At 39.2% G+C, this 24,751-nt stretch overlaps 1 protein-coding gene across 1 annotated transcript in view; it reads left to right on the top strand.

The window, feature by feature from the left end:
• SIK3 (SIK family kinase 3) overlaps window positions 1-24,751 on the top strand; it is a 252,687-nt gene that overhangs the window by 155,334 nt on the left and 72,602 nt on the right. The window contains 2 exon segments of the mRNA XM_047752064.1: window positions 23,698-23,772; window positions 23,775-23,858. Coding sequence (XP_047608020.1) covers window positions 23,698-23,772; window positions 23,775-23,858 — 159 coding nt within the window.

Genomic DNA, 24,751 nt, shown 5'->3' with positions numbered 1-24,751 from the left:
ACAAGGAAAAATAAGACTTGAACAATACTATAAACCAACTAGACTCAGGAGGCATCTATAGAACACTCCACCTAAGAACAGCAGAATATATATGTTATCAAGTAAACAGAACATTCTCAAGATAGACCATATACTCGGCCATAAAACAAACATGAATCAAATTTAAATTTCTTGTATTTAAGCAGTATTACAAAGTGTGTTAAAACCATTATGGGGAATTCCTGTGTGGCTCAGTGGGTTAAGGATCTGACATTGTCATTGCAGTGGCTTGGATCACTGCTGTGGCACAGGTTCAGTCCCTGGCCTGGGAATTTCCTCATGTCATGGGTGCAGCAAACAAATGAAAAACCCATAATGGAATGAAATTAGAAATGGATTGGAGTTCCCATTGTGGCTCAGTGGATTAAGGACCTGACTCTTATCCATGAGGATGCAGGTTTGATCCCTGGCCCTGCTCAATGAGTTAAGGATCCAGCGTTGCTGCAAGCTGTGGCATAGGTCGAAGATGCAGCTTGGATCTGGCGTTGCTGAGGGTTAGGCCAGCAGCTGCAACTTGGGTTCTACCTCTAGCTCTGGGAACTTCCATATGTGGTGGGTGGGGCTCTAAAAGAAAAAAAAGAAAAAAACAAAAAAAAACAAATGGATAGCAGAAAAATTTGGGGGCACTTATAGGAAAATTAAATGATGTATTTTGAAGTAATCAATGAATCAAGGAAGAAATCAAAAGCAAATTCAGAAAATACTTTGAGGTAGATGACAAGAAAGAGCATAGCAAAATGCATGGAATGCAACTAAATGAGTGCTTAGAGGGACGTTTATAACTGTAAAATGCCAGTAATAAAAAGATCAATTACTTAGTCTTCTACCTTAAGACAGTGGCAAAATGATAGCAAAACAAAGCTAAAGCAAGCTGAAGGAAGGAAATAATGGTTAAAGCAGAACTAAATGAAATAGAAAATAGAAAAATAATAGAGGAAATCAGAAAAGAGAGACACCAAAGAGCTCTCTCCCTCCCCCCTCGCCTCTCTCTTCATTCTCACTCTCTCTGCCAAGTGAGGACATAGCAAGGTGGCTGACTGCAAGCCGCAAAGAGAGCTCTCACCAGAAACAGATCATGCTTACACCCTGATCTCTGACTTCCTCCAGAATTGTGAGAAAACAGTTCTGTTTGTTGAGAAAAGATTGTTAGAGTCAGAAATTAGAGGAGATAATACTACAGATACAATTGTTATGAAGGTATACCTGAACAATTGTACACCAACAAATCACTTAACTTAGATAAAATGAATAAATTCCTGGAAAGACACAAACCTGAAACTGACTCAAGAAGGACTAGATATTCTGAATAGACCTAAATCAAGTGAAGAGATTGAAGCAGTAATCAAAAAAAATACCCATAAAGAAAAGTCTGGATGGCATCGCTGCTGAATCATAGCAAATGTTTAGAAAAGAATTAACAGAAAATTTTCACCAACTCTTCTAAAACAATAGAAGAGGAGGCAGTATTTTCTACCTCATTTTATGAGGTCAGTATTATCCTGATGCCAGTACCAGACAAATACATCACCAGGGGGAAAAAAAAAAAGACACCTTGCAGACCAGTATCTTAAGACTTTGGATGCAGAAACCCTCAACAAAATAGTTAAAAACAAACCCCAGCAACATCTAAAAAGAATTGCACACTGTGACCAGGTGGAATTTATCCACCTGCAAGGAATGCAAGGTTAGTTCACCATAACAAAATTCATGAATGTAACACATTATATCAATAAGAAAAAAACCAAAATAACCTGTTCATCTCAAAATATACAGAAAAAGCACCTCATAGAATCTAATGATAAAATATTCAACAAACTAGAAATAAAAGAGAACTTCTTTAATCTGATACAGAATTTCTGGAAAACTCACAACTAATACACTTAATGGCAGTGACTAGATGTTTTCCCCAACAGATCAGAAGACAAAGATTTCTTCTCCCTCTACTTCTATTTAAATTTGTACTGGAGGTCCCAGCCACAGAATTAGGCAAGAAAGAGATATAAAAGACACCTAGATTAGAAAGGGAAAAAGTAAAACAATCTATTCACAAATGACTTGATCTTGTATATGGAAAGTTCTAACAAGTACACAAAGAAACTATTAAGAACTATATGAAAGTTAGCAAGGTTGCAAGATGCAAGAGCAGTGTATGCGATTTAGTTGTATTTTCCTATCCTCACAATGAACAATCTGAAATGAAAGAAATAAAACAATTTAGTTTAACAATAGCCTCAATAAGAATAACATATTTACAAATATGTTTAACAAAAGAAGTGCAAACCTTATACTCTCAAAAGTACAAAAAAAGTATATAACAATGTTGAAAGAAATTTAAGACAATCTAAGTGATTGGAAAAACATCCCACGTTCAAGGATTGTGAAAGTTAATATTGTTAAGATGACAGTGCTACTCAAATCAATGTAGAGATTCACTGCAGTCCCCACCAGAGTCGAAGCTCACATTTTTGTAGAAATTGATAACCCGATTCCAAAATTTATATAGAATTAACAAGGGACCCAGAAGAGTCAAGGCAATCTTGAAAAAGAGGAAAGTAGGCTGGAGTGATACAGCCACAAGTCAAGAAAAATTAACAACCACCAGTAGCTAGAAGACGTATAGAAAAGAATCTTCCCTAAAACCTCCATATAGAGTGAGTTCCTGCTGATACCTTGATTTTGGATTTCTTGCTTCCAGAACTGTGAGAGAATAAATTACAGTTGTTTTAAGCTACCTACTTAGTGGTTATTTGTTTCAGTACCCTAAGGGAACTCATACAGATGAGGACAGGATTTTGGCATAATCTCAGAATATCTCCCCATAAAATATTAATGATTTATGAATGGGAAAATCAGTTATCTGGTGGAGAAATACCCCAACATGATCAGGTGATTACCATAACGTCATGGGTGGTGAAGGCCTTAAAGAAGTAATCTGGGAGCTCTATCTTTGGATACTTCGTGGAATTAACCAGGGGGAGCAAGGTTTTTCAGAAATGCTATGGCATGTTTGAAAGATTTCAAGAGGAGAGAGCATGACATATTTCATATTCACAAAATTGTTTAATATGGTTTAAATATAGGCTACATGTGAGTAAATGGCCAGAAATAAGGCTGGTATGATAGGAAAAGCTCAGTAGTGAAGGGCTCTGCCTGACTTTCTCTGACTTGGTCAAATATCCTATCACACCCTCTCCTTGCACTGTATCCTTTGTTGGTAGTATGTATATCAGTTGTGGTTTTACATTTATTTTTCTAATTATATAATGGATTCTCTCTCCCACCAGACACTGAACTCCACAAGTTTAGGGGCCATGTCTCTCTTTGCTTACTATTTAACTTCACGTTTCTTCTCGCTCTCCAGTTCATACTGTTGAGTATACTCAAGTATTACTGAGGGAGTAGTACTGAACGAGTGAGTAAATGAGTGAATTAAACAACCATGTAAAAGAAATGAATTTTATCTTCAATTATTGCTATATAAGGAAGACTTGGGATGTAACATTCCAAGACCAGTTAGGAAACTGTACAGTAATATTTGAGAATGATGACATTTTGAAGTAAGTAATGACTTCATCTATTGCGTTTTAACTTCACAATAATCTTGTAATGTAGGTATTTTTGCCATCATCTTACAGATGAAGAAACTGAGGTTATGGAAGCCAAAAGAGAAGCTTTGGAGAGAAATAAGAGTTTAGATCCTCCAAATAAGTCAAATAAAATAAAGATTAACAGCTAGAACTAGGACATCATTTGTGATTTTGGTAAGGGAAATGTCAGTGGAATGATGGAGGTGGAAGCCAGATCACACTCTGTTAAAGAAGTGGAGGCATTGAGTAAGACTGCTATTTCGAGGAACATAGCTCTGAACAAAAGAATGGAAAAGGCAGAAGCTGGATCAGGAAACAGGGAGTTAGAAGAGGATTCTCTATGGCTGTCTCATATTTCTTCACGTCTTGCAAGCAAGATACTGATTGCCTTTGTTCCAGACCACCTTTCAAAGATGCTTGTGTAGTGAACAGCCTTGGAAGATGGAGATAGTTTCTCCCTCTGGAGTGAAAGGATAGATCTAGTTATTTCCCACTATAAAGGATTTGGGTTGCTGAGCTCAGAGCTTCTCTCCTTCAGTGCACTCAGCTCTATGTGCCGGTGCCACCTGATCCCTTCACATCATCCTGTGGGAATTAGGGTTTGGGAAACCGAAGCAAATATGTTGATGCAGCTTGGTGCCCTCAGTGCCAGAGTTCTTTGTCTCTGACTAGGGAGCGTGTTTCTTCTGCCAGCATCCATGCAGCTATGGCATATTAAATTGTTATCCTGCAAGTAAGGTAAAGATCTCATATCCTCTCAATACTTGACAGGAGGAAGGGAGAATTTTATTTTGTTTTGTTTCAATATGAGGTTTGATCATAGAGTGAGGTTGAGGCTATAATAGTGAGCAAGATGTATTTCTTTGATAATCAATATGGAAAAGATGATTTGTTCAAGAAGGAGGTGATTGAGCTACGAGCATAGTTGTTAGGAATTGGCCTTGCACAGGAAGGCTAGAAGAAGGTAAAGGAGGTATATAGCCCTAGGTAATTTTTTAGGCAGAAGAATGTGAAGTAAGATACTAATTTTCTGTTTGAAGTAGGAGGCTAGATTATCACCTAAGGGTTAAGGGTAAGAGGGTAGGGACGTGCATGAGGGGGTAAAGTGAAATTAATTTCTTGGGGAAATGAGAGAGGCAGCAATCAAGTACCACTAAAAGAATTTATTAAAAGTTCTAGCGATAGGAAACCGTAAACCTGTTATTCCATTATAGAGGATTGAATGCTTTTTTTTCTCCTCAGCAATGACCAACTACCTGATCCAGTATTTGGGCTTTTTAGGACATGTGCAGATAGAAGAAGAGATGGTTGGAAAAGGAATTCAGGTCACTAACAGTAAATGATAATATGTTGATCATTGGGCTTAGGCTGAAAAGGGGAGAGGGCAAGTGAGACCAGGATGAATGATCTTGTTAAATAGGAGGAAGTCTTAAGCTGGAGGTCTACATGAATTTGAAAAGCAAGTGTGTTAGGCATAAGAGGATCAGAGAGAGAGAAGTGTGAAAGTGCACCACCCAAATATGTAGCCACTGTGTGTATTTGATTTTTCTTTCTTTCTTTTTTTTTTTTTTTTTGCTTTTTGAGGCCACACCTGCAGCCTGTGGAGGTTCCCAGGCTAGGGGTCTAATCGGACCACAGCCACAGCAATGCCAGATCCAAGCCACATCTGTGACCTACAGCACAGCTCACGGCAATGCTGGATCCTTAATCCACTGACGAGGCCATGGATCGAACCCGCAACCTCATGGTTCCTAGTTGGATTCATTTCTGCTGCTCCATGATAGGAACTCCACTGTCTGCATTTGAAACATAGGTAGTGCAGCCAAGGAACTGAATTTGAATTCATGTTTGACAATATGCACAAAGTATTGCCCATAGGAAAGCTCAACTATGTTCAGAGTTTTTATTGTACATAGGCATGATCAATTGATTGATTGAATGCCCACATAGTTGATCTTCTCCTGGCCAGCTGATACTGCATGAGTTAAACTCACATTATTCTTCTGGTGTGGCCAGCCTCCACCCTAAGACTATATGAATTTGTCCAACCCTTGCTAAATCATATTGTTAGACTATCTGGTATGACCCAAGGCCCCTAGGCAAGCAAAGACAGTCCTATCAGGCATAACATTCCAAAGATGACCTCCTAGAAGCCAAGGGAAAAGGCCAGACCTTCACTTTGGCCAAGGCCAAATTCTTTACAACACATGGTATAAAATATTTTTCCTTTAAACCCAACTCCTTTTGGTAAAATTACATTTCACCTGGACTTGAGACATTGTGGTGTCTGCAATGCACTGTGCTGTAAATGTAAAGTACACCCTGGAGTTTGAAGACTTAGTATGAGAAAAAGAAGATAACTTCTCCGTGCTAATTCTTATGTTGTTTACATGTTACAGTGATTGTATTTTTGATATATTGAGTTGAGTAAAATAAATTCTTAAAATTAACTTCAAAATGAATCATTTTCACTTTTTCATGTGACTTCTAGAAAATCTTAAATTATATAAATGGCTCACATTTTATTTCTCATCAACATTTCTGATCTAAAAGGTGACATGAAAAGAGAGGGGAGTATACTATTGAAGTTTAGAATTTCAAAGGTAGAAAACTACTGAGCAGAGACAAGTTCAAGATGTGGCCTTAGGAGTAGTAGCTAAATTTGTGGAGTTAGAGGTCACTGGAGATAAAGAATGTTCAGGTAATCATGCGGTTAAATTGTCAGATAGATTATCCTCATGGCCATGGACATTGCCTAAGTGACAGGCAGAATTTGAGTGGAGCAGTGGACTGACTGTGAAGCGAGTTTCACTGTCTTTGATAAATGTGAAGGCAAGAGAGGCAGAAAAGGGTTTACCAGGTACCCTAGCACATACCCCAGTAATTTACTTCCTAATCCCTTGGGGAATATTGTCCTTTTTCTTTTCAGGAGGTCTATAAATGGATTGTCATCCTTAAAGGAGTTGGTTGGAAGGGTGATTATTAGTAGAAGGTGTCACAATACAAGATACAAAAGCTCTGCTATCCTTCTTTTACCCTGTTGCTACTCAACTTTCATGACCCTTCTCAAATGTTTTGCTTTCTGTGAGCTCTACCCTGATCGTGCTAGAGAGTTAGTGACTTTTTCCTTCTTGATTTGAGCTTACCTCTGCTAGAGCACGGTTTGTAGTTAAGTTTTTTTCTTTTGTATTTCTCTGTCATTTACTGGCACTAGACTGAGAAATTTAGACAATAGCCTCTTGACCAATCACTTTACTTCTGGTGGTTCTTTTACCAGGTCCTCCTCACCTTCCTGACATCTGAGGAGTCAGGAAGTGCTGCTTAGTTCAGTCTTTGGACTTCTTTTCTTCTATGCATACCTGCTCCCTAGTTGATTTTTATGACCTGTGAAACTGCTGGCTTCCAAATTTCAATCTTCAGTCTGACCTGTCCTCTAGCTTCTAGATTTATATACCCAACCGTTTACTTGATGTCTCCCCCTTAGATGTCTAATAGACATCACAGTCTTAACACGTGTAGACTTAGCTCTTGATTTCCATTCATCAGCTTTCTCTTTTCACCAGTCTCTCCCCGTCTCAATAAGTGACAACTCTGTTTATCCAGTTGCTCACATCAGATAATTTTATAAAGTCATACTTAATTTTTCTTTTGCTTTCATACCCCAGGCCAAATCCATCAGTAAATCTTGGCAAATCTACCTTCAGAATACACGCTGAATTTGAGCACTTATCACCACTTCCACCAGTACCAACCTGATCAAAGTCATAGTCATCTCTTGTTGGATTATTGCAGTAGCCTTTAACCAGTCTCCCTGAATCTGCCCTAATTCCTCTATTTTATCTAAAGTGATTCTTTTAAGATTAAAGTGGAAACTTCCCACTCAGCTACTTCTATTGGCTTTCTCATCTGATTGGAATAAACACTTAGTCTATAAACTTCTGTGTTGTTTGGTCTCCAGCTGTCTCTCTGCCCTCAGCTCCTAGTACTCCCACCCCTTTTTATATTGGCATCTCTCTCTTGTCATTAAACTCTGGATATGTTTCCACTTTAAGGCCTTGATAAGGCCTTGATATACTCCATTTCTTCTTCCTGAAATACTCTTTCCGCAGATATGATATCTACATGGCTCTCTCTTCCATATCTTTCAGGTCTCTCTCTCTCTCTCTCTTTTTTTTTTTTTTGTCTTTTTGCCATTTCTTGGGCTGCTCCCATGGCATATGGAGGTTTCCAGGCTAGGGGTCGAATTGGAGCTATAGCCACCGGCCTACACCAGAGCCAGAGCAACACGGGATCCGAGCCGTGTCTGCAACCTACACCACAGCTCACTGCAATGCTGGATCCTTAACCCACTGAGCAGCGAGGCCAGGGATCGAACCTGCAACCTCATGGTTCCTAGTCGGATTTGTTAACCACAGAGCCACGATGGGAACTCCCCTCTTTCAGGTCTCTTATTAAATATTACCTTTTTAGAGAGTTTTTTTGCTAGCCATGCTGTCTAAAATCTCATTCTCCTCTGGCCCACTACTCTGTATCTCCTTCCTTGCTCTGTATTTCTTCTTGGTTCTTATACCAATTTATTTATTTATTTATTTATTTACTTACTTACTTACTTACTTACTTATTGCCTCCTGTCATTAGAATATAAGCCCCGGAGTTCCTGTCGTGGTGCAGTGGAAATGAATCCGACTAGAAACCAGGAGGTGGTGGGTTCGATCCCTGGCCTTGCTCAGTGGGTTAAGGATCTGGTGTTGCTGTGAGCTGTGGTGTAGGTCGGGGACGTGACTCGGATCCCAAGTTGCCATGGCTGTGGCGTAGGCCAGTGGCTACAGCTCCGATTCGACCCCTAGCCTGGGAACCTCCATATGTCGTGGGCATGGCCCTAAAAAGACAAAAGACAAATAAATAAATAAATAAATAAATAAAAACATAAGCCTCATAAGAATAAGCACTTATTTTTTTCCCTTTAATTTTATTTTGTTTTTATGATGATTTTTATTTTTTTTCCATTTTAGCTGATTTACCGTGTTCTGTCAATTTTCTGCTGCCACCGCAAGGTGACCCGGTCATACATACATATATACATTCTTTTTTCTCACATTATCATGCTCCATCACAAGTGACCAGACATAGTTCCCAGTGCTATACATTAGGATTCCATTGCTTATCCATTCCAAAGAGTAAGGACTTAGAAATTTTGAGCTTTGCTAATAAATCTCCAGTACTTAATATAGTGCCCACAGAGAATACATGTTCATTTAATAGTTATCGATCAGTTGAGTGAAAAACTAAGTGAATGAAAGAATGTGCCTAGATTGCAGATTGTGGGCTTTTGAATCTTATTCATTTGTGTCTTCACTGTACAATGCAGTATCGAGCATATAGTAGGAACTCGATAAATTTATTTCATTGTATGACAGTGAAGTATAACCAAGTCAAGAATGGAATTTTCATGTTATTCTATAAAATATTTTAGTTAAATGAGTTTTTGATGTGGAAGGAAAACACCTTTTTGCTTTCTGGATAACTGCAGAAAAAGACATACTAAATATTACAAATTCTAAGCAATGTAATAGGCTTCAATAAATGATGATTGAATGACAACTTAGTATTCATCCGATTGATTTATTGAAATGATTATTGTATACTATTCAGCACTATTTTCTATAGGGGCAGCCATGACAGGGTGAGTCTAATTTTACAAACAGAATTGAAAAACTGGTTAGTTTTATAAATCACTAAATTCATAATTTAAAACTTCCACAGTATGATTTCTTTAGATATATATCCCCAAACTTCCTATTTGAGACCCTGAAGTCATAGATTCAGCACTTTATCAAGGAAAGTTTCCTGAATACCAGGAAGAACTCATGGACATTCAATATAAATTATTAACAGTACTTTGTTGCAAGTGTGTATGATTTATTATGGACATTCTCAGTGCCTTAAAAAATAATATGTCCTAAATGTGCCAACATGTGTGGAAGCCAGAACTTTGCACAAAGCCATTTATTTATGCTGTGGGACACTCAGACTCACTAACAGAGCTAGAGAAAGGAAAAGACTAAATTGTATGACCCTTGAGCACCAGATACTTTGTTAAGTGTTAACATATGTTGTCTTGCAACCTCCTAAATGTTTGAGAACACTATCACATTTATTTATTTGAATATACTACTATGTGTTTGTTTTAATATCATGCTTTTCTTATTTAATCCTCACAACATTCTATATATTTTTATATCTAAATTACTATTTCACTAAGTTATTTACTTCCTTTGCTATAAAAACTAGCTCTTTTCAAAGGCCTTACTGTCCAAAGTAAATAACTATCGCTGAACTTCATTTAGTCATTGTAAATTAAAACAGTTTACTTCCATCTCCTTCCCCAATTAATTTTCCATTCATTCATTCTTCTTCGTTTTTCTTTTTTTTAATAGTCTTAATATCAATCATGACTTTAGCACTTAGAATTGCAATCTGCCCAAGATATATGAATAAGCTAGTGCTTAGAAACTTACCATTTGATGACCTCACTTTAGTGCTAAATATCCCTTCATAGTTGTCATCTGACCATCCTGTAGCTTCTATCATGATGTAAAAATAAATGCCTCAGAGAATGAGCAAAAGAAATATTTTTACCTGGCTTCTATATTGAGAGCTTTTCTAAGGTTTTTCTGAAACTATTTTTTCAAACCCTTTTCAATGAGTTCTCATTGTGGCTTTGCGCTAACAAACCTGACTGGTAGCCATGAGGATGTGAATTCGATCCCTGGCCCCTCTCACTGGGTTTAGGATACAGCGTTGTCATGAACTGTGCTGTAGGTCACAGATGAGGCTCATATCCCATGTTGCTGTGGCTGTGGCTGTGGTGTAGGGCGGCAGCTGTAGCTCTGATTCCACCCCTGGCCTGGGAATTTCCATATGCCACGGGTATGGCCCTAAAAAGCAAAAAAAATTAAAATTAAAAAAAAAAACTCAGAGTTCCCATCATGACACAGCGGAGACAAATCCTACTAGGAACCATGAGGTTGCAGGTTCGATTCCTGGCCTCATTCAATGGGTTAAGGATCCGGCGCTGCCATGAGCTGTGGTGGAGGTTGCAGATGCAGCTTGGATCTGGCGTTGCTATGGCTATGGCATAGGCTGGCAGCTGTAGCTGTGATTCGACCCCTAGCCTGGGAACCTCCATATGCCGCAGGTGTGGCCCTAAATAGCAAAAATAAATAGAAAATTTTAAAAAATAAAAATAAAAAAACCTCTTTGGAAAATGAAGTTTTTTAGACAAAGTCAAACTACTAGAAAAATAAAGATATTTTAGCGATAATATTTTTAAATATCTGATTTATATGAAGAGATTTTTAAGCTCATAATTTGGAATTAGTGTGTTACTCTCCAGTGTGCCTTCACACTTTGAAACTCCTGAAGGTATTTGCTGGCTGGTGACTGTATGTGTGTGCGTGTAGGGTGGGAAAGGGGAGAGGGAGAGAGATTTCCTTTTTTTTTTTTTTAACTGTGGTAAAATACACGTAACATAAAATTTGCCATTGTGCCTTGTTAAGTAAATAGTTAAGTGGCATAAATTAGTATTGTGCTACCATTACCTCCATTCATCCACAGAACTCTTTTCATCTTGCAAAACTGAAACTCTAACCCATTAAATAATAGTTCCCCATTTATTCTTCTCCAGCCTTTTGGCAACTACTATACTGTGTTTTGTCTTTAAATTTGACTTCTCTAGGTACCCCATATAAGTGGGATCACACACTATTTGTCCTATTATGACAGACGTTTTCCCCCTGAGCATGAAGTCCTCAGGGTTCATCCATGTTGTTCCACGTGCCAGGATCACCTTCTTTTAAAAAGCTGAATAATATTCCATTGTATGTACACATCAAATTTGGTTTATCCATTCACCTGTGAGATGGATAGACACATGGGTTGTTTCTAACTTTTGGCTATTGCACATAATGTGGTTATGAACATAGGTGTGCTTATGATAAATTCCATTTTAAAAAATACTTCTTTTTATAGGCATTATAAATATGTGTAAGAGGAAAGGGACTAGTATAATAAACTCTGATTTACTCACCACCTAGTTTTGACAGTTTATCAGCCTTTCGCTGTTTTTGTTTCACTTCTCTAACTTTTTTGAGTATTTTAAAAAGTATTTTTGAGTATTTTTTGAGCATTTTTAAAGCAAATTCAAGAAATCATTATCATTTCACTCATGAATACTTGATATTTCTCTTATACATAAGGATTTTAAAAATCCTAACCGTAATATTTAATATGAAGGTCACTAATCCTGCCCTTTGCTATATACCCACTGCTAAATCCAGCCAATAAATCCTCAATTTCAGATGTTTTGCCATTTTGGAAGATATTTATAGATTGTATATATTTTAGAGATTCTGATTCTCCCTTGATATGTTCCATTTTTGTCATCCTTTTTGTACATCTTTTCTATATTTTCTTTAACTTATTAATCACAGTCATTTTGAAGTCCTTGCCTGCTTCTGTTGACTTTAATCTCTTGATTATCAATCACTTTTCCTACTTCTCCCATGTCTAGTGATTTTCTGTTGTATACTAGTAATTAGTAATGACATTATAGAGACTCTGTATTATGTTATCCTCTATAGTGTTGAGTTCTGGCAGGAGGTTAATTTATGATGGATCAACATGCTCATGTTGAGGCTTATTTAACATTCTGTTTTATTTTGCCCTTACTCCCTTGGCACAGCCCTTGCTCTTAGGGTATTGTCTTCCAGGCTCTCAACGATACAAAATACCACCAGTGTCTTCCCTTGTAAGCTGCATCTGAACTCCGTCATCTCCTGAGCACTGTATAACCACTAACAATTTCTCTTTAGTTTTCGTCCTTCCAGCAAATTTTTAGTGCTAGCCCTTTTATAATCTTGCTGTTTTGTACATGTGCAATTAGAAATTGGTGAAGTCCTGATCAGAATTTCTATGGTCGTTTTTTTTTTATGAGGCATTTTTTTTTTGTCTTTTGTTGTTGTTGTTGTTGTTGTTGTTGCTATTTCTTGGGCCGCTCCCGCGGCATATGGAGGTTCCCAGGCTAGGAGTCGAATCGGAGCTGTAGCCACCGGCCTACACCAGAGCCACAGCAACGTGGGATCTGAACCGCGTCTGCAGCCTACACCACAGCTCACAGCAACGCCGGATGGTTAACCCACTGAGCAAGGGCAGGGACCGAACCCGCAACCTCATGGTTCCTAGTCAGATTCGTTAACCACTGCGCCACAACAGGAACTCCTATGGTCGTTTTTTATGTTCCTCCTCTGCTTCTCTATCCTCTGCTATCCTGTCGCCCAAATCTTAGCTACCTTACCAATTCCTAACCCTGATCTGTTTCCTCTCTCCTAACCTACTTCTCTTTGCTTGGGCTCTGATTCCATAGGTTGTGGTTTGGAGTGCATATGGGGCTCAACTGCTGTGCTTTCTTTCTCTGGAGAATCATAGCCTTTTGTTGGTTATTGTCCAGGGTCTGCAAATAGTCCAGCTTTTGTAGTTGGTTAATGAGAGAGAGTAAATCCAAATATCAGCTACTCCTTTGTAATCAAAATTTAAGTCTACAGTACTGTGCTTAATCCCAACAAAATTAATTAATAAGCATGACATGTTTCATAGCTTTCTCCAACCAGTTGTCTCAGAACATCTTTTTATAGCTTTTCAAATCACAATGCAACAAAGTCCAGATATCCACTGAGTTGATAAATGTCTTAAGTTTTTTATAGTTTGTTACAACTCCTCTTTTCTGTAAACACACACTTTTTTCTTCTATGCTATTTGTTGAAGAAACTGGATTGTCTTGTAAAACTTCCTACATTCTGCATTTGGATCCTTATTGTATCATTCAACATGTTCCTTTGGCTCACTATATTTTGTGAAGTGGTTTGGTTAAATATGGGTTACTTTGGTGGAGACGAGGGGAGGAATTTGTCATAGTCTAACTCTTGCGTCATTTAAGGGTTTATATAATGTCTGTTTTCCCCATTTTTAGTGATATATAAAGTTTTATAAAGTTTTTATAGTTTCCCATCTGCTTTTGACCTAATGTTTTAGTCACTCTTATTTAGTTGCCTAGATACATTACTTCATTAGAAGTTGAAAAATGGTGATTTTTAAAATTTTATCATTCTTTCTGCATTTATTACCTATGATTCTTCTGTAAAAAATTTTGCCTATAAACTATTTAGAAACTGTAGTAAAGACAAAATAAATGATTGATTCTTTTCCTTTATGTATTAAATTTCATAGTAATGAATTGGTACCCTAGCAATCACCAGTGGTGACCAGTGAAATTGATTTTATTTGTTATTTTTGTAATATCATTATGAACTTACAGATTTTTAAAAATATTTATTTATTTATTTATTTATTTATTGTTTTTTAGGGCTGCCCCTTTGGCATATGGAGGTTCCCAGGCTAGGGGTCAAATCGGAGCTACAGCTGCCGGCCTACACCACAGCCACAGCAACACAGGATCCAAGCCACATCTGCAACCTACACCGCAGCTCACGGCAACGCCGGATCCTTAACCCACTGATCGAGGCCAGGAATCAGACCCACAACCTCATGGTTCCTAGTTGGATTAGTTTCCACTGCTCCATGACAGGAACTCCTGAACTTATAGATTTTAATACATGTGATGTGTTTTGGTCCATTGAATTATTACTTTTTTAATGCTCACATTATTCCACTTAGCTAGTGGGAGCCTCTTTAAGTTGACCCCTATGTCCTTTTGCTATGATCCCAATCATCTTTAATAGCTTCCTTGCTTTAGTTAATATGTCCCAGGCTTATCTTGAACACTTCCTGTCTCAGACCTGGAATCGAACAATTCTCCTGGGAGCTCTGGTTCCTTCAGTGTGTTCCCTAGGGATGCTTATATTGTTACTGGGTTGCCATTGCCTTAGAGGCCTTTGCAGGGCACAAAGGTAGGAAATATGCCACAGCCACCAGCCTATGCCATAGTCACAGCAACTCCAGATCCGAGCTGCATCTGCAACCTACATCGCAGCTTGCAACAACACCAGATCCTTGGAGTTCCCGTCGTGGCCCAGTGGTTAACGAATCCAACTAGGAACGATGAGGTTTCAGGCTTGTTCCCATGCCTCGCTCAGTGGGTTAAGACTCTGGCATTGCCGTGAGCTGTGGTGTGGGTTGCAGACGTGGCTCGGATCCCGCATTGCTGTGGCTCTGGCGTAGGCCAGTGGCTACAGCTCCGATTGGACCCCTAGCCTGGGAACCTCCATATGCCGAGGGAGTGGGTCAAGAAAAGGCAAAAAGACAAAAACAAAAACAAACAAACAAAAAAAAACCAGATCCTTAACCCACTGAGCGAAACCGGGGATCAAACTGTCATCCTCATGGATACTAGTCAGGTTCTTAAACCACTGAGCCACAACAGGAACTCCAGAAATGTGTATTTTTTATAGAGAGAACAGTAAAACAAAAGTTTGTACTAATATTCCAATTGAAATTTAAGATTTCAGTGTTTTATCTTCTTGAATATTATGTATTTATATCCCCTTTCTTTCATGCTGAAATTTGTGGTTTCAAATGACTTTAACATAATCACATATTTATTATGAGAGTGAGAACATGATTGATTCAAAGTAATTCCAATATTATTACAAATATTAAGGAGACTACTGGTTCTTTTTGTCCTTAGGATCTAGCCCATTAAAGATGCAGAGGCAGGAGTTCCTATCATGGCGCAGTGGTTAACGAATCCGACTAGGAACCATGAGGTTGTGGTTTCAATCCCTGGCCTTGCTCAGTGGGTTAAGGATCCAGCGTTGCCGTGAGCTGTGGTGTAGGTCGCATATGCAGCCCAGATCCTGCATTGCTGTGGCTCTGGTGTAGGCTGATGGCTACAGCTGCAATTAGACCCCTAGCCTGGGAACCTCCATATGCCGTGGAAGTGGCCCTAGAAAAGGCAAAAATAAAAAAATAAATGTAGATGCAGAGGCAAAATACTATGTTGTCACCTAAAAAATAGTGTCCCTTAAATTATTTTGTAATTTAACTTAGAACTCACAGCTTAACTTAGATGAGGTTCTTTTTTTCCCAGTTTGCTTTCAATTTTTAGAAATTTTTCTTCTGTTTGATTCAATTCTGAATTGTATGAGTTTTTTAGGACATTACGTGTTTTCAGGATTAAAGCTCAAACAGTATGTTCATGGAAATCTAGCTTCTACCTCTTTTCCATCCCCCAAGTAACCATTTTAAGAAGTTTCTCAGTTAATGTTACTTCTGTTAAAAATGTAAACAAATATAGACACATGTACCCACATACATATTTGTATTTCTTCTTCCTCACCTCCCAAATAGAAGCACACTATACGTATTTTCCTATACCTCCCAGAGATTCATGGCTGGAAAACCATCCATGAATGGTTTTCCTCTAGACGTGGACTAAGAATCCGTGGTCTAGAGGGGGAGATACACATGTTAAGAAACAACTGTAGGTGTTCCTGCTGTAGTGCAAAGGGACTGGTGGTGTCTTGGGAGTTCTGGGACCCAGGTTCAGTCCCCGGCCCAGCATAGCGGGTTAAGGATACAGTGTTGCTGCAACTGCGTCTTAGGTCACAATTATGGCTAGAATCTGATCCCTGGCCTGGAAACACTCCATATGCCCCAGGGCAGCTAAAAAAGGAAAAAAAGGAAACAACTGTAATACGGTTGTTCACTGATGTTACAGAGGTATTAGACTAAATGCCATTATAAATTATGGACCAGCTCTTCCAGAGTAGGTGAGTAGGTTAGGGAAGACGTGGGAGACATGGACTTTGAGCTGGATTTTAAAGAATGAGCTGGATTAGGAGCCTGAAGAATATACTAGGAAACAGGGAAGAACCTCTGTATTACAAAATTTGCTGATCCACCTTTGCTAGTATATTGGTGTAATGTGAGAAACATTTGTACTTCATCTAAAAAGTCTGAATAACATTCTTGAAAGGCCTGTTATATGGTATCCTGTTTCATTGGCTTCTTGGCTTATGCTTAGTCTAGAAGTATTTTTTTAAGTAGCTATCAGAAAACAAATCTTCCTTTATACATTAATGTAATAGACTTCGTATCAAAAGAATGGCATGCTTTTTAAAAAGACTTAACATAAACAGTGCCTAGTTTAAAAGAGCTTTGTTAGTGGCAAAATGAAAGGTTAAAATGTTTTTTTTGCTTTTTTTTTTTGGTCTTTTTGCCATTTCTTGGGCTGCTGCCGCAGCATATGGAGGTTCCCAGGCTAGGGATTGAATTGGAGCTGTAGCCACCGGCCTACACCAGAGCCACAGCAACTCGGGATCCGAGCCGCATCTGCAACCTACACCACAGCTCACGGCAACGCTGGATCCTTAACCCACTGAGCAAGGCCAGGGACCGAACCAGCAACCTCATGGTTCCTACTCGGATTCGTTAACCCCTGCGCCATGACGGGAACTCCTAAAATGTTTTTTATAAAAGTTTATAGTTTTCTTCCAATTGATATTCCTTGAATTAATCTGTAATTATTAAGTATCCATCACATGCAAAGCACTCTCCCCCCCTCCCCCCCCACCAGGCACCTGGAGCATGTGGAAATTCCCAGGCCCTGGATCAAAGCTACACCACAGCAGCGACTTGAGCTGCTGCAGTGACAATGCCAGATCCTTAACCTGCTGCACCACAAGGGAACTCCATAAAGTACTCTTGTATGTAGTAAAGAGGCAATGGAATAGAAATAGTTCTAGTTTAAAGCTTTTAGAACTGGAGTTCGTCTTGTGGCTCAGTGGTTAACAAATCTGACTAGGAACCATGAAGTTGCGGGTTCGATCCCTGGCCTTGCTCAGTGGGTTAAGGATCCGGCGTTGCCATGAGCTGTGTTGGAGGTTACAGCCACGTTGCTGTGGCTGTGGCTGTGGCTGGCAGCTACACCTCCGATTAGACCTCTAGCGTGGGAACCTCCATATGCTGTGGGTGAGACCCTAGAAAAGACAGAAAGACAAAAGCAAAAAACAAAAATCCTTTAGAACTAAAGCATGTCTTGTGACTGTGTTTTGCAAAGAATTGTGTTTTCTCACAACCCTGAAGGAAAAGGTAATTTTTGGGTTAGACGGAAACACATATAGTATGTGTGTTTTGTTTTTATGCCTGCAAGAATACTCAGTAGTAACTCCAAATAGTTGTAGGTCCACAGAACTACACATGTGATAAAAAGAAGAGTACACACACACACACACACACACACACTACCTGTGTCAAACTCTGGGTTTTGATATCCTGTAATTATGTCAGATTTAACCACTGGGGGGAACTGGATGAATGGTACATGGATCTATCTTTGCAACTTTCTGTGAATTTGTAATTATTTCAAAATAAAAAGTAAAACGAAAAAGAATAATTACTCTGGCTGTCATCTTGAGAGTAGATCGCAGTGGGCCAAGGGCAGAATCTATGAGGCTGATAAGGAGTAATAATCTGAGGGTACTGCATTGATCCAGGACGGAGAGAATGGCCATTGGGCTAGGTTGGTGGCACTAGAGTGGGATGGGAAGATGCGTGAGGAATGGTTGAATTCTGGATATATTTTAGCAGCAGAGTTTATAAAATCTGCTGCTGGCTCGGATTTGGGGTGTTGGGGAAAGGGAATGAAAAATGACAGCAAGGTTTTTGGCCTGGACCACAGGAAGATAAAGGAAAGCAATTGTAATAAGAAGCAGCAACAAATAAAGAAGCCTGGTATGAGGTAGTTGGCAAGAATAACAAAATAAAAAGCCCTCTTCCTCTGGTCACTGGCAGCTTGGGGCCCCTGAGAGTTAGGGGCAGTGTGATGTTAAAGTGAGTGCACTCTTGTTAACCTGTTCCCAGGCAGCTGAGTTATCTTGGCCTCACCCTGGCTTTTTTGGAAAGAAGCATTTGTTTGATAAACAGGAAGTCGTTTCCATGGGTGTAGAAGAAATGATAGAATGGAGTGGCAAAGCAAAGAACTGCTAGCTGTGGTTAGCTTGGAATTGGCAGAAATGTTTTCAGGTAGCCACCTAAGCTTAGCGCACAAGCTGCCTTTTCCCCATTCTAGCCTGGGTTCTCTCTTCATCATGAAAAATGAAAAGTTTCTGCCCTGTTGCTTGACCCGCTGTCAGGGTATGTTCATTTTCAGCTAGTGTTTTGGATCAGTTATGAGTCGTAGACTTAGCAGACAAATGGAGGCACTGTCTGTTTATAGTGGAGAAGTGACTTATTTTAAGAAATGTTGGCTCCCCACCACTACCCCATTAGTGGCATGCCTCTGACACACCAGTGAAGCTGGTCTAGGGAAGTTAAGACTGCCTTATGTGTATTTTTGCTCTTTGAAAGGTTAGCATCTAAATGTACCACAAGATATTTCTTTTTGAGTCAGATTGAGACGAAATTACAAACAGTGAATTCTGAAGCTAACTTTATAAATGTCGATGCTCTGATACGTGTGAAACTTCAGAATTCATGCCCTCCACTCTAATGACATACTCCTTATGAGGTGTATAAATCCCTTAGTGTCAATACTTTTTATTTTGTGAGGAAGAGTGTATAAAAAAAAAATTTAGAAATCTAGTGCCAAGTGATTTATGGCGATTGGAAAGTGAGAAAGAGAACTTAAGAATCCTTACTCTTTTTTTTTTTTTTTTTTTTTTGCCTTTTAAGGCCGCACCTGAGGCATATGGAGGTTCTCGGGCTAGGGGTTGAATCAGAGCTACAGCTGCGGCCTACACCACAACCACAGCCATAGCAATGCAGGATCCGAGCCATGTCTTCGACCTACACCACAGCTCACGGCAACTCCAGATCCCCAACCCACTGAGCCTGAGCCAGGCCAGAAATAGAACCCCTCATGGTTTCAGGTCGGATTTTTGTGCTGCGCCCTGACAGGAACTCCAAGACTCCAAGACTCCTTACTCTTGATAAGAGCTTGAAAACAGGAGAACCATTTTCTCCTTTTAATTGAGAGTCACCTCATCCTAGACTGGGTTGAAATGATTAAAGTCGTGATAGGGGAAAACCAGATTTGCCCCAGAGGTAGAGTGACAGCTAAATAGCTAAGTAGTTAATTGATGGTGAGAGATTTACTGTGATGGGTTGAAGATTGTCTAGACAGCCTAGGGGTGGGGTCGGGGCAGGAATCTCGGAAGCCAGGGTGGTGGCTATAGATTGGGATCTTTGGGTTTGGAGATGTGGAGGGCACCTCGCCCAGTAGTTAGGAGAACAAGCTCACTGAACTGTCCCGGAAGAAGCAGGACTCTTTAGAGTTCCTTGCAACTGGGCTTTATCCTGACAAGTTTCAGAATATATTTTACTTTGAATATTGAGTGGTTCTGGAGCTATTTATTTCATTTGCCTTCTGAAATCCACCCACTGTTTATTCTGATGCTGTGACTTTGTGTGAAGTTCAGGCTGGGCTGCTGCTCTGGGTTTCTTCGTTGAAAGTTAAACATATTTGAGCTTGAAGAATTTTTGCTGCCCGCCTTATGGAGCACACATGAACATAAAGCAGCCATTTGTCAGCAGGCAGCTGAAAGGCAATTTCAGCAGGGACCAAAAACCACTGTAAGCTGCTGGCTTCCTGGCACACCCACTAGACCCTGTAGGTTTACACTGAAAGCAAACTAATGGGATAGGAGGTAATAAGATGGGCAAAAATAAAAGCAGAGGCTAAAGTCTGAATGACAGTGAGCTAGTATGAAGGTCCTATATATGAGGAAAGCACAACACTCGCAAAGAAGAGAAAACCTGAACGTCAGACACATGGCTAGGAAAGTCATCTGATGTTTGCAGCCAACAATTTTTTAAGAAAAATGAATTGTCTATCTTCTTTATATTCATAGCTATGGAGATACTGTAGGTGTCTTTAGGGAAAGTATTGTATAGTTTAAGCTCTTGTATCCACTATACTATTTCAGATACCTTTTAACCAGACTTATATAACAGAGACAACTGGTGTATAATAGTATTTTCAAGCAAATCTAGGAAATCTTGAGCAAAGATCCTTAACGATCTATTAATCAAACACTGAAATAGTATTTGCATAGTATCATAGCTTTTTTTTAAAAACAACAAACAAAAGCTTTTCAAATGTCCTTGAAAGTTAAAGTTATATCATGTACGATAACTCTTAATTCAGAGTATGAGTTTATTCCCAAATGTGCCATTCTTTCTTTGGCCATAGTGTGTAACAGAATTTATTTCTATTTAGCAGATCAAGAGGTGGAGATATTGGCAGTGTAAATGATTGGTCCAAGGACAACCGGTGTGCCATTGAAGAGATAAAATAGAACTAGGCTGTATTCCACCAGCTGCTGGCCTATGTAACATTTTTGAGAACTTTCCAATCATTTTAAGAAAACAAAGTACTTAGAAAATATAAAGGGTTTTTTAAATAAGAGAAAATCACTCATTTTAGAAATCGTTAAATTAATCATTCTGTTGTATTTAAGAAACTCTTTGATGTGTTCTGGTAATTAGTATTTACTGCCAGATGAATATCTCTTGGGCATTTTAATTAATGGGTGGCTTGGCCAAATGAGCTTCTGATGGTAAACCTTCATAAGGGTTTATTTTTATGTTTCTCAAGAAAAGCTGTCTCTTTAAAGCTTTTTAATTAGACAAAGTTTAGCAGCTAAAACATATTATTAGAATAATTAGGCTTTGGGTTAAGAGAAATAGTGGGTCAAAGGAGCAGGCACTGTTAGAGAATGGCCTGTTAAAAATGAAGCATGGTGTCCACATCTGACGGATGTCCAGTTCTTAACAGCTTGTATTCACTCACTGTCCCTAGTTAGGGACTTCGTGTTGTTTAGAGTGCATTTGACAGATCTCACCAGAAGCCTAAACGTACTAGAGTGTGAGCTCATTTTTCCCCACTTCTAAACTCCTGTAGAAAGCTCTGGCTCAGTCCTTCTAACATCTAAGCTAAAGACTTACTCTTTTCTCTCTTTTTGTCAATTAAATTGGTCATCTTGGCTGTAATAATGATTGTTTCTGAGGGCGATACTTCAAAGATCTTGTGTGTGGTTATTGATAACTAACAATTTTAGCAGCTCCTTTGAGAGGGGTGTTTTACTGATTAAAACAATCTACTTATAACATGGTTGTAAAATTACTGTAGTATTTGGTCTCCAATGTACAGAATGTAGTTTGTGGTCAGAATGTAGTTTGATTTATTAAAAAATCTACTATGTGGATGAATTGTCCTTTAGCTCCCCTTCTTTAGACCCCCCTCCCTTATTGCTTGTTCTAAGATCTTTATCTTGGCAGTCGTTTCTAGAGCATATGTTTTATCTCAAACTTCCTCTTTGTGATGATGAAGAAGAGATATATACCTGACTGGTCCTGTGGGTGATTAAGATAGTCCCCAAACAATTGGGTGGTATGACTGAAACTACTTTTTTTTCCCCCTTTATTTATTCATTTATTGCTTTTTAGGGTCACTCTGCAGCATGGAGGTTCCCAGGCTAGGGTTTGAATCAGAGCTACAGCTGCTGGTCTCTGCCACAGCCACAGAAGTACAGGACGTGAGATGTGTCTATGACCTACACCACAGCTCATGGCCACATCATATCCTTAACCCACCGAGCAAGGCCAGGGATCGAACCCGCATCCTCATGGACACTAGTTGGGTTCATTCCCACTGAGCCACAGTGGGAACTCCTGGTATTACTGACTACTGTTAATAAACACTTGTGTTGTTTAACTTTCCACTGCTCCACTCTCTCAGGATGCTCATGATGGCAAGTGTGTCTTTTCCCCAACTAGATCAGTCAGTTTAAGGATAGTGCTGATGAGACTTAGAAATTTCAAACAGAGCAAACTGTGTTTGTTGCTGACATGTCTAATCCCATCAGCTGTCATGACCTGTTTATGTTGTTAGATGAACTGGGTTATGGATATGTATGTAATTGCTTCAATACAAACCTACTGCCACTATTAGGAAAAAGTACTTAAAGAACTTATGATATTATGTATCAATCAATTCATTTTTAAATATAATAGCCTGATTTATAGAATTGTAAAGTTTATCACATGTAAGTTCTTTTGCTATATCTTAGCAACATAGCCAATAAAATTACTTCATTTAAAGTGGTAGAGAGGTTCCCGTTGTGGCGCAGTGGAAACGAATCCTATTAGGAACCATGAGGTTGCAGGTTCGATTCCTGGCCTCGCTGCTCAGTGGGTTAAGGATCCGGTGTTGCCGTGAGCTATATGGTGTAGGTTGCAGACAAGGCTTGGATCTGGTGTTGTTGCGGCCAGCAGCTATAGCTCCGATTAGACCCCAGCCTGGGAACCTCCATATGTCGTGGGTACGGCCCTAAAAAGACAAAAAGAAAAAAAAAAGTAGTAGAAACTTCACGTGGTTTTCTATTGATGTTAGTTGTAAATATTAATAACAGTTTTAAAAATATTTAGTAAGCACAATAAATGTAAAGATGCAGGCACATTACTCTGCATTCCAGAGAACAGTCACCAATTAAGCATATTTTTATGTCAAATTGTAAAACTTTGAGAGAGCAGAAAGAGATATTAGCTTAAACAGAGCCCTGTATAAAGCAGCCCTGTATGAAGCTTGTTTTTCCCCCCTTAGCAATGACTAATTTTTCTCTACCCTTTCCTAAAATGATTGATTATTGTGGCTCTGCTTTTTGACTCACTCTTTAGCACAGGAAATATTGCTGATACTTATCTCCATGTGCATGTTTGCTGCGTGTTTATAATCTTTTGCAACTTAGATATGAGCAGGAAGGTGTTGAGTGTTCTGACACTTGGAGAATACCGTTACGTGTGTCTCTCAGGGCTCTTATGGTCAGGCAAGTGTACTCTTAGGCATATGTATGTGTAATGGAATTTATACTTAATAGAGTTTGGGTACTGAGTACTAATGAATTTTTACAGATGCAAATCAGGACTGTATGTTGTTTTCCATTTATTTGTTTCACTTCTTTGACTCATTCACATTCTGAGCATCCCTCCTTCCAGCTACTTTTGAAATTATACCACTGTCCAAAACGAGAACTGACAGTGTTCTTCTTCACTGCAGACCACCTGGTGGCCCATGGCAGAATGGCAGAAAAGGAGGCCCGTCGGAAGTTCAAACAGATTGTTGCAGCAGTCTATTTTGTCACTGTCGGAACATTGTTCATCGTGATCTCAAAGCTGAAAATTTGCTTTTAGACGCCAATCTGAATATCAAAATAGCAGGTAAGAAGCATGCTGAGGATGCGAAATAGGAATAAAGAAGATTTTCCTTCAAGGTTCTTAAAGCAAGAACCATCTATTCAGAAATAAGTATCATGAAAAGGATTTTTGTGTGTATGTTGCTTGAAAATTAATACGCTTTCAAAATACATTTCTGCTTTTTTTGTTTGTTTGTTTTTGGTCTTTTTAGGGCCGCATCTACAGCATATAGAGGTTCCCAGGCTAGCAGTTGAATTGGAACTGTAGCTGCCAGCCTACGCCACAGCAACATAGGATCCGACCCATGTCTGTGACCCACACCACAGCTCACGGCAACGCCAGATCCTTAACCCACTGAGCAAGGCCAGGGATGGAACCCACGTCCTCATGGATGCTAGTCGGGTTTGTTAACCGCTGAGCCAGGATGGGAACTCCTGTGCTATTTTTTCATGCATTTTGGATGTGGCTACATTGGGGAGAAAGAAGAAAAAGTAAGGAATAAAATATAAAGTAAAACCAAAAAACCTGAGAATACTGTATGCCCTCTCACCTTCACTTGAAAAGGTTGATTTGTGTCATTGCTGATATAGAGCATGCTCATTCTTAAGGCTGTGGTTTTGTGATCATTTAGGAAGAATAGACCTTACAGTGACTTAAAGGCAGTCCATCTCTTTTTATCCTCAGAGTTCAATCATCTGCTCATCTGCCTCAATGGACTCACACTTCAGTTTAAGTAAACTGCCAGCATTTGCCTAACCAATGCAAGCTCACCACCTATTGATAGAAGAAAGTGACTGCAGTCTATATAGAAGCTATAAATATGAAAGTAAACCATTTTGTTTTCTGTCAGTTTTCAGTATTGTGTGTCCCCAGGTGCATAGGAAAGGAGTCTCATATAGTAAACAGAAGTGTAGCTA

The sequence above is a fragment of the Phacochoerus africanus genome, chromosome 11 (genome assembly GCF_016906955.1).
Source record: "Phacochoerus africanus isolate WHEZ1 chromosome 11, ROS_Pafr_v1, whole genome shotgun sequence".
Classification (NCBI taxonomy): domain Eukaryota; kingdom Metazoa; phylum Chordata; class Mammalia; order Artiodactyla; family Suidae; genus Phacochoerus; species Phacochoerus africanus.
The sequence above is the reverse complement of the archived record's forward strand: the minus strand, read 5'-3'. Positions and strand labels throughout refer to the sequence as shown.